Here is a 10,039-nt window from a genome sequence, read left to right as displayed (position 1 = left end):
GAGTCCTGTTTTGGGAAAACAGGCGTGGCGCCTGCATTGACAAGCTGGGCCAAGATTGGAATGACTTAACCTCTTTGATCCCAGCTCCTGCCTGAAAAAAAAAAAGAAGCTAGAAACATTTGCAGTATAGCTTGTTTGTAAAGATTAAGTTATAAAGCATAAGAGAAATCATGACTTGACTTAACCATGAAACTTGCCAAAATTTTGCACCCACTAGTTTGAGAGAATGTGTTTAGTTTAGCTGAGTTTCAGGAAAAATAATGCCCAGACCACTCTAGCAAAACTGAATTCACCTAAGGAGGTTTATTTAAGAAACATTTGCTCTGAATTCCCAAAAGGACTAGCAAAATCTCATTTTGATTAAAATTTTTTTAACTCTTAAAACTCTTCACTGGAAACTGCTCAGGCCGCCCCGTTTTCTTGATCCATGTAGCATGAATAATAAGTGCAGTGGATGTTCGTTAATGGTTTCCTGCACACTATCTCACTTAATTCTCAGGATCATCCTGATACGGACTGTTCTTATCTCCATGCTAATGACAGCGAGCTGAGTTAGGTAAATGGTGTGTGTAGAGCCCTCAGTTGCTAGACCCCAGACCAGGGATAGACCTGCCCACTCCGACTTGGCATTCCTAACCCCTGCACGCATTGCTCCCTTGACTCTGTGTGGGCTGTGTTAAAGGAGTCTTTCTGCAATCTAATGCTGGTCAAAATTTCCCACCCTTTGGAGAGCACCAAGTACTCTCTCTCTCTCTCTCTCTCTCTCTCTCTCTCTCTCTCTCTCTCTCTCTCTCTCTCTCTCTCTTACACTGCACAAAAATAACTATGGGGAGAAGAGGAGACAGAGAAGGAATTTAGGGGATCCTGTCAGACAGGACCCGGCAGGTGGGCAGAGACATTTCCTTGTCTCCCACCCAACCACTCCAGAAGTCTGTAAACAGGCTGGGGACCACCCCCCTTCATTAAAGTTCCCAACCCCCTTCTTGGCTCCCAGGGTTGAGAGGCTACTCGTGGGAAGTGGCGGATCTGGGGTCCTGAGACCCAGGCATGGGGCTAAGGGAGACTTTTCTGCCTCAGTCTAGACCCCCGTTCTTCCCCAGCGATGTAGCCTCACTTCGGGAAGAAGTCCCCGGTCGCCTGGCCCCACGTCGGTGCCCTCTAAGACTCCCGCGTGCACCTCAAATCCCGCAGGAGCCCAGCAGTCTCCCCTCTGGTTTCCTCTGCCTTAGGAGTGGAGAGTTGAGCTAAGGTAGGCGGAGCAGGCGGATTGGGTCGAGTAGGGAACAGGCCTCCACCCCCACCCCTGTACCTCCACTCCCGTCCTGCACCTCCCCACCCCTGCACACCCCAGCGGACCCCAAACTCGGTTTGTACTGTATTCGCCAAGATCTGAGCCGCGCCGCACTGTCTCTTCTGCTTCCCTTGCTTTTGAGGACCATCAACACGAACCAAGGCTCCCGGGCAGATGACGGGAGACGAAAGGAATTAGAAGGACCCGGGAAGAAAGCGCTCCGGGGGGAAGGTAGCTGGCACGTGGTTTCTGCGTGAACCAATGGCGGCCTGCGATTTCATCGCTAGGTCCCGGTCACCCAGCGGGCAGGGATGGCCCAAAGGAAGGTGCAGGCAAGGGAGCTGGGCGTCCGTCCCAAAGCCTGGGTCGGCTGCATCCGTGGAGAGCAGACTGGAAGCTCCGGGCACCGCGCCTCCTGGAAACCCAGGATTCCCCACTCGCACCCCCTCCGCATTCGGGATGCTTCTGAGCCCTGGCACCTCCACCCCCTTTTCGGTCAATGACATCCTAAGGTTGGAACTCGAGCAGATTGGGCCCCAGGTCTTGCCACTTCAGGGAGCGCGATGCAGCCAAGAGAATTCTCAGTACTTGCGATTGAATCCAGAACCAGGAGGGTCAGAGTTTCACAACTGCGGTAGCAGCAGCAGCAGCAGCAACAGAAGGCAAGACCAGTCTGAACCCCCTGGATGTCCCTGTGGTGTAACAGAGGTGAATGAGCAGCAGCCGGTGGGCGAGCCACGTGAGTATATGCTCTGGGTCTTAGCTCCTACCTGGAGATGAAGGGGAGCAGTGCAAGGGACAAACGCTGTAGTTGGTGCATGAGGCAAACGCAACTCCTTGTCTTCTGACTCTGAGGTTTAGGCCCATCTTCCCTCACTGGAAAGTCCAAAAAACAGGCCTCTCAGCCTCTTCTATTGCCCTCTTCAGACACCCAGTGTACTTCACTCATCTCTAATGAAAATAAGGTCCTGAATCTAAGGGGTTCACTGCTGCCACAGCCTGTCCTCTGACTCCCACACAAATGCAGCGCCCATGCTTACAGTTCCCAGGAACCCCAGCTTCTCTTGCTTACAGTATCTTAGCAGCATCTCATCACTACCACCCTTCCCTGCCATTTCTGAGACTCTCTAAATTGTCCCCCAAAAGTGAAGCCACCAAAGGAGCTGGGCCCTTTGGAAGTCAATCCAGGCCAGCTCTTCCCTGGAGCTTGCAGAGAGACCTGGCTGGCCTAATCGTCCTTCTTTCTTACAAGGGGAAGTAGCAAGGTGACTTGGGGGAAGGGGTTGAGTCCCTGGGCTTGGAGGACCCTATGATGACCACCAGCATCCATCGCCTGGGAGCTTGGCAAGGGCTGCAAAGCTTTTGGCTGCTCAAAGAGGCAACTCTGGCGGGGTCCAGTATCCTGGTCTCCAACAGGAGCAACCTCCTGCGCTGTAGGAGAGGCCCAACCCTTGCGTCCCACTGGCTAGATGAGCATGGGTCGGTGGGGAGTGGTGTTCAGTTGACTCCGACAACCTGGGAAGCTTTGGCGGCAGAGACCTGGAAAAGTCTTATCCCACCAATCCTCTGTGCCTCCATCCAGAGCCTCCAGGCCAACTGCCCCCCAGACCTCTCCTAGCATCTAGGGGTGGGTGGGTTGGGGCTTAGGGGGGGCCTTTCTCTCTGGCTATGCAGAGTCCCTCCATCCAAGGCACAAAATAACCAAATAAATGAAACAAAGAGGCTAGCTGCAGTTCAATCTTCTATTTTCAGGCCAGTTAGTTACTGGCTCCAGGAGCCTGGAGGATATTAAACTTTTCCTTGCCCTTGAAGAAGCCTGTAGAGTTTTTATGCATCGGACTCTAAATACTGCGAGCCCCGGGCAGCTGAGCAGACAAATCCATTTTCAGTTGGGCACCAAGAAGGGTCCTGCTTCTCTAACCACAGTTCTCACCTCACAGCTAAACACTGATGGGAGAGCTTTCCCTTTCTGCTGGGAATCCCTGGCTGGAGTGTCCCCTATGGGGAGAAGGGGTAGCTCAGTGCTCAAAGAACCAAGCCCAGGCAGGGGAGCAGCGATCAATGCCAGGAGAGGACAGTCCTGAGGAACTCCAAACTCTGCAAGCTTCATCCTTTCTGATCCACCCACCTTGCTTTCAGGAATGCTGGGGAGAGTACTGCGACTAGGGGTACCAGAGGTTCTGGCATGTGCTGGAGTGCAAAGCAGGCCCTCCCTTCTGCATCTTTGGCAACTTCAATTTGTTACAGGGTGTCACCAGAGGTCAGTTGTTACTTTTCTATTTGCAAGAAAAACCTCTGCAATATTTTTTTTCCTCTTTGAGAGGCAACATGTCCTCAGTTTCTCTGTGTAGAGACTTTTCTGAAGGAAGATTTTATTTCTTTAAACTTTGAATACCAAATAGCCCCAGGAGACTATGCCAATGAGGATGGGGATTTGGAATCGTGTTCCAAGCTGGCTCTAATTAGGTTTGTCCTCCAGCCTTACCGAGAGCTTGCATCCCTTCCACATTTCTGGTTTTCTCCTGGCATGAGTATTCATAAAAACACAACGCCTCCTCTGCACCCACCCTTGGATTAATACAGTGCAAGTCAAAATAAGGAGCGGTGGGGACATAGGAAGAAGAAGCAGCATCTTGCAGGATTCCTGATCCTGGGACTGCATCGGCAGCTGGGGTCTCCGCCAGTTTTAACCCACCCACTCCAGGGCCCCAGGTGGTCCCCCAGGGGCTGCCCCCCAGGGGAGAGGAAGTCAGAGCTAGGCCAATGGCCACCTGCTTTCCGGGAGATGCCACAGGAGCACAAGATGATTTTTTAAAAAAGCCAAATATGAATACCAATTTTATATGTTCCTCCTAGACAACTTCATTTTCTGGGCTCAAGAGTCAGAAAATATTTCATTTTGTTAATTTGGACTATAGTCTCACATCCATGGAAGGAGGAAATGATTCCCTGGGACCGATGGAACACTTGAATACCCAAGACAAAGTTGTGTTCAAAGATAGGGTGAAGGTGGGAGACTGGCTCCTGGGTGTGGAACCCAGTACTCCATGATGGGCACAGGGCCACGAGGGGTAACCAGGCAAACAGAAATCTGTTTGTCACCAATACCCTCACCCCCTCTCCTCCACACAGACCTCATTAAAGTCAGCCCCCATGTGACTGGTAAATCCCCACAGTCACACTTGATCCTTACAGCAAAAGCTTCCCCAAACTTGATTACACTCCACGATTAGAATCATAGCCACCCGGCCTCCTACCCCCTCGCCTATACACACTCATCTAAAGAAGAAAATGAAACTGCCTTCGACTAGACCTAAAGTCTACCTTTTAGGACAGGATTGTACTCAGAAGCCTCGGAGTCACAATTTGCAAATGTGCCAGCAGGCACAAAGGCTACAAAGCTAGGGGTATGGGAACATTCAGACCCGCCTAGGACCTGGATGAGGGGTCAGCAGAAAGGCCAGCAGGGGCTCCGCTGAAGGCCAGCAGGGACTGTTGCTTTTTGAAGTGTAAGAATTGCTCAGGTGAGCTTTAAGGTGGGCGCTGACGATATTCCTTCCTGTGCTTTTAGAGCCTGGCCTTAGCGCAGCCTCGTCCCTCCCGGGCGGGACCGGGGTGCCCCAGCACTCGGATGGCACCAGCTGCGACAGCGCGCGGGGCGACCCCGCGGAGCAGCCGAGAGCGCGGCCCCGGCGGAAGCCGCGCGTGCTCTTTTCCCAGGCGCAGGTGCTGGAGCTGGAAAGGCGCTTCAAGCAGCAGCGGTACCTGTCGGCGCCGGAGCGAGAGCACCTGGCCAGCGCGCTGCAGCTCACGTCTACACAAGTCAAGATCTGGTTCCAGAACCGGCGCTACAAGTGCAAGCGCCAGCGCCAGGACAAGTCTCTGGAACTGGCGGGCCATCCCCTAGCGCCGCGCCGGGTGGCGGTGCCCGTGCTGGTGCGGGATGGCAAGCCCTGCCTGGCCCCGGGCGCACCCGCCTTCCCGAGTCCCTACGGCGCAGTCGGGGCGCCGTACTCTTGCTTCGGCGGCTTTGCCAGCGCTTCGTACCGCGGGGGCTACAGCGGCAGCTACACGGGCGCGCCCCCGGGACCTGCACAGCCTGCGCCTCTGGCCAGCGCCCGCTTCGGAGGAAGCAGTCAGAGCACCAGCCCCCAGGACCACCTGCCCGCCACGCTGCAGGGTGTCAGGGCCTGGTGAGGACCCTGGCTCAGGCTTTCTGCAAGGCCGGTAGCTTTGTTCGTCCAGCCTGGGCTTATGGGTCCCAGCGAGGGGTAAGGGGTTGCTGTAGTGGAGGGAACTGGCGATCCTAAGGCGAGTGTCTTCCCGTCGATCCTTCTGGGACTGCGAACTGCCACCGTGGAGCCACCCCGCCGAAGGTCCTGGGGTCATTCTGCCCCGAGAGGCAAGCTGGGGACTACACCAGCCTCCCGCGGAGCAGTCGCTGCAAAGGGAAGGCGAGGTGGCTGCAGTGTCCGTGTCCGGAGTAGTCCCAACGCCTCAAACCCAGAGAAGTCTTTTAATTTGTGGGCAGCAGTCGAAAAAGGGTATTGGGGGCTGAAGGAGGGGTGTTCTAGAGGACCTCGACCCTTCAATTAAAGGCCTGGGGGTGGGAGAGGGCTGAGAAAGACAGGAGGAATGACTAAGGGGTAGTAGAGCTGGGAATAGAATGACTGGGGGTCAGAAAGAGGCACAATTTGGGGAAACACATCCCCCTGGGGGGTTTAAAGTCCCCTACCCACCTCCAACAGATGCGTCCCCGGGGTCTCAGCATTAACCCGACGGAGCACCCTTTCCTGGAGCCACAATTGCTCTCCGGAAGGTAAACTCCTCACATCCTGGCTCTCCGCTTCCCTGTCACTGCATTTCATCTCCTGTATGCACTTCAGCATCTGAGTAAATACACTAAATATACTTGTGCGTGCTTGCGTGTGTGGTTCATTAGAATTTATCCACTCCTCTCTTGCTTGCTCTAAACAACTTCAAATTAACGTAAAAGTGAAACCCAGATGTTCTGAGATATCAGCGTACAAAGGATTCCTTAGGAAGCAAAGGGGACTCCACCAGAAGAGGGGTTACCTGATTTCTTCTCTACTCCTTCCCCTTTTAGATTCTTTCAGAACACAATGGGTTTCTAAATTTCGCTTCAGGAAAGGAGGCCCCCAGGTTGCCATAAATCCTAAAGTTAAGGATAAGAAGACTGAACTTAGGGGGAAACTTAGGGGAACATTGACACCCTGCCCCAAAATGTCAGAAGTCATGAAAACTGAAGATTGAAAAGAAACTAATTTTATTAATGGGAGCTCAGGGTCAAAGGGGAAATTTGTCTTTGGCAGCACCTAATAGGAAAATTGGGGTTCATGCTGTTTCCTGCGTTGTATTTTTAAACAGCAGAAGTTCTGCCACTTCGACCCCTAGATCATTAACTTGTCAAAAGTTAAATTTTGTTACTCAATAAATTATAATATTTAATTAAAATGTACTGGACCTGCATTTTCTCATTTCTAAATATGCCCTGGTGTGGTAAACAGAGGCTGCTTGGTTCTATGTAAAGTAGACCTGACTATCAACACCTTCTACCTCTTAAAGTTTACGTGTTTAGAGAAAAGAGTAGTTGTTCATATTTTCCTTATTACCATTTCCTTAGATTTTTCTCTTCATTTTCATCCTTTCGTTACTCCATTTTCACTGTTTATAGAACTGCATTTAGAAATGCAGTCAGTGTTGTGCCCTGAGATTTAAAAATTATGTATATCTTAAATTTGGAAATACAAATATCTATTGACTGGTCAATAAAATGAAAATTAATAAATAGAGACTACAGTTAAAATCACCTTCATAAGTAAAGTGTCCTCATCCTTCTTTCACATTGGGGCAGATGCCTGACAAGAAGTTACCTCAGGACTGGTGGTAGATTCATGACAGTGGGTTTTAGTTCAGCGCTGCCACCAAGGAACCATCTGCCTGACGCTCAGTGGTTAAGTGAGTTGTATTCAATTTTTCCAAGATCAGATTCTAAAATACTAGAGGTTAAGTTTTTAACATCCTTTGTTCTTCGGATAAGGAAATTCTTTATGCTAGAAATGTAGATCATTGTGTTCACAAAATGTTTGGCACCAAGTAGGAACTTAATAAATGCTATTTCCTTCACTCTCTACCCACTTTTGATACAGAAAAGGAACCAAGGAAGCAGTTGCCAGATAAGTGATGTTCTGAATAGGCCCAGCCTCCCATGATCTTTGCAGTATGCGGGAAAGCACTGGCGGAGGAGCCACGGCTGTGTGGAGGCCAAGTGAAGGGGAAAGAGGCTGAGCCAACTACATTAGTTGAAGGTTCCCAGGAGTGTCACAAGAGAAAATAAGATTTAACAGCCGTTCTTAAGGAATTTATTATCTAATTGGACACCAGAGACTAACGGGAGAAAGCATATAAAAATGTAAAGAGGTGTATGTTGGTGTCAAATGGGACAGATAATAAGCTCTCTCTAAAAAGAAACAAAGCCCAGTGTGAGCCAGGTGCTTAGAGAGGGTACCTAGAGAAGATGGATTAAACCTGGTGAGTGTAGGAATCACACTAACCCAGAACTATTTACTGGGAGAAGTTTCGGGAAATGTCTAGAATTTTTGGAGAAATGTAAATGGCATGTGCAAGTCAAGGGTTGTTTCTGGGCATTGGTAAAGTGCTTGTAGTTGGCTGAAGGGGTGTGAAAATTGGGAGGAGGTGTTGCTCTATCTCACATATACCCAAGGTCCTAGATGCTCTGCTAACCTGGGGCACTTTCTGTTTTGTTCTCAAATTGCTGTACCCTCCATATTTATTGGTAAAACAACAACCACAACTGAACTAACAACAACAAAAAAGAACCTTGTCCCCATGTAATGCATGTGGTGTTTTCTTCAGGCAATAGCACAAAAAGCCTGGGACACAGCACACCAATTTCTTTCCAAAAGGCAAAGAGAGCAAAGGAAAATTCTTTTTTTTCATCTCCCCACTCTCTGCCTGTCAGGATCACTTAGAAACACATCCTTCTCCCAGCTCACCAGGCCCACCCCCAGCTGCCCATCTTTGCCCTGTAATCTTTCCTTTGCACTGAAAGCTGCCCCTTCTTTGTGTGCTTACTCACCACAGCTTATCCTGGAAGGGGCTTTCACCAGGGAGCTGTTCTAAGCCATCAGCCCCTTATCTACATCATTCAGGCCCGTCACTCCAGTCACCTCTTAATGTTCACAAGTTCCCCAAATGGGAAGTAATTGACCTCTAAACAAAACAAAAAAAGCTCTCAGAGAGATAGCACAAGTTCCTTTCCCAACTGTCCAGGGCGCGGGGGCTCACCTAGGCCAGGTGGATAAGTCAATAAAATTGCAGACTTCCTGGCTCCCTGTCCTTCCTCTCCCCCTCCCAGCCCCTTCCAGCAGCTTCATCCCGATACCATCTGCAAATCAGATGGAGCAAGAGTCTGTCTCACTCTAGATCTCAGTTGCCAGAGAATTCTGGTATTTGTTTTTTGTAAATTTTCTCAAGAATACGTAACTTGGAGGGGATACATCCGAATCCTTCTAAATACCATTTGAAAAGTGTTTACAGTCTTCAGTGTTTATGCCAGTTCTTTATTATATCAGTCTGGTCTGCTTACTTATCCTTTTTTTCTTTTTCACAAAACAATGGAACTCCCACCTTCCCACAAAGAACCCTCTTCAGAGAGAGGGAAGGGACAAAGGAACACTGAGTTAGGAGTTGTAGACCCTGTTCTCCAGTTAGACTAGGGACCCACTGTGTGACCTAGAGCAAGGCTGTAACCTCTCTGGGCTCTGGTGTCTTTATTTGTAAAATTTGCAAAATCGAGGAGATGAATCTCTGAGGCTATTTTTCTAATTTGAGGTGGTGCCCTGCTGATTTCAGATGCTTTTTTTTTTTTTTTTTTCTTTCAGAGTGTAAGCTAGACTGTATATCCTGGAGACATAAAACATATCCTTGCAGTTTACAGAGTAACTGCAAAGTAAACACAGATGTAACCCCCTCTCAAGGCAATAACAGGGGGCACTAGCTCCCCAGCAGCCCTACTTCTCATACCCCTCCCAGAATGCAAACCCCCGCCCTCCTTCCTTCCCCAAGGAGATAGCAGCTATTCCAACTCCGTGATAATAATTTACAGCTTCTCTTTATGGGCTTACCCATATGGACATTTCCCTTAGCAATATGGTTTAATTTTACTTGATCTGGATGTTACATAAATAGAATCGTACCGCATGTATTCTTTGTGACTTACTTCTTTTATTCCACTTGAGACTTATCCATGCTGTTGTGTTTAGTTGGTTTTAGTTGGCTCAATTTCATTCTGCATTGTACCCCCATTGAATGCAAGTACCTCAATAGATGTATTTACTGAAAATGGAGCTAATTTCCCCCTGAGCACAAGCACAAAGAATGCTGCTGGTCAGACCACCCCTCACAGGTCTACCTGTGCTCTGGCTGGAGTTTGTCCTGGCCTCTAAGCTCTGTCTTGCAAGGCAAGATACAACCTTGGACAAATTTCCTATTTATGCAAAAAAATAGCACTTACACTGGTCCGCCCTTTGGACTTTTGTATATCCTCTGTGCTCACAACCTCCCTGTGAGGCATTTTGTTCCCATTCACAGAACAGCCTGAGGGTCAGACAGGTGACAGCGCAATGTGAGCTAGTGACAGGCCAGACTAGACTCCATCCTTGGGTTGCATCTCCTGATTCTCAACAAGGAGTTCAAGTCCTCACC

The 10,039-nt window shown here is 49.6% G+C and overlaps 1 protein-coding gene across 1 annotated transcript; it reads left to right on the top strand.

Annotated features, from left to right (window-relative positions):
• Window positions 1–1,750: 1,750 nt before the first annotated feature.
• NKX2-6 (NK2 homeobox 6) lies at window positions 1,751–5,488 on the top strand (the record flags this gene model as incomplete). Its single annotated transcript, XM_084245569.1, has 2 exons — window positions 1,751–2,030; window positions 4,863–5,488. 2 exons carry the CDS (start codon window positions 1,751–1,753, stop codon window positions 5,486–5,488), a joined length of 906 nt encoding a protein of 301 aa, XP_084101695.1.
• Window positions 5,489–10,039: the final 4,551 nt, after the last annotated feature.

The sequence above is a fragment of the Talpa europaea genome (genome assembly GCF_964194135.1).
Source record: "Talpa europaea genome assembly, chromosome: 10".
Lineage (NCBI taxonomy): Eukaryota > Metazoa > Chordata > Mammalia > Eulipotyphla > Talpidae > Talpa > Talpa europaea.
The sequence above is the reverse complement of the archived record's forward strand: the minus strand, read 5'-3'. Positions and strand labels throughout refer to the sequence as shown.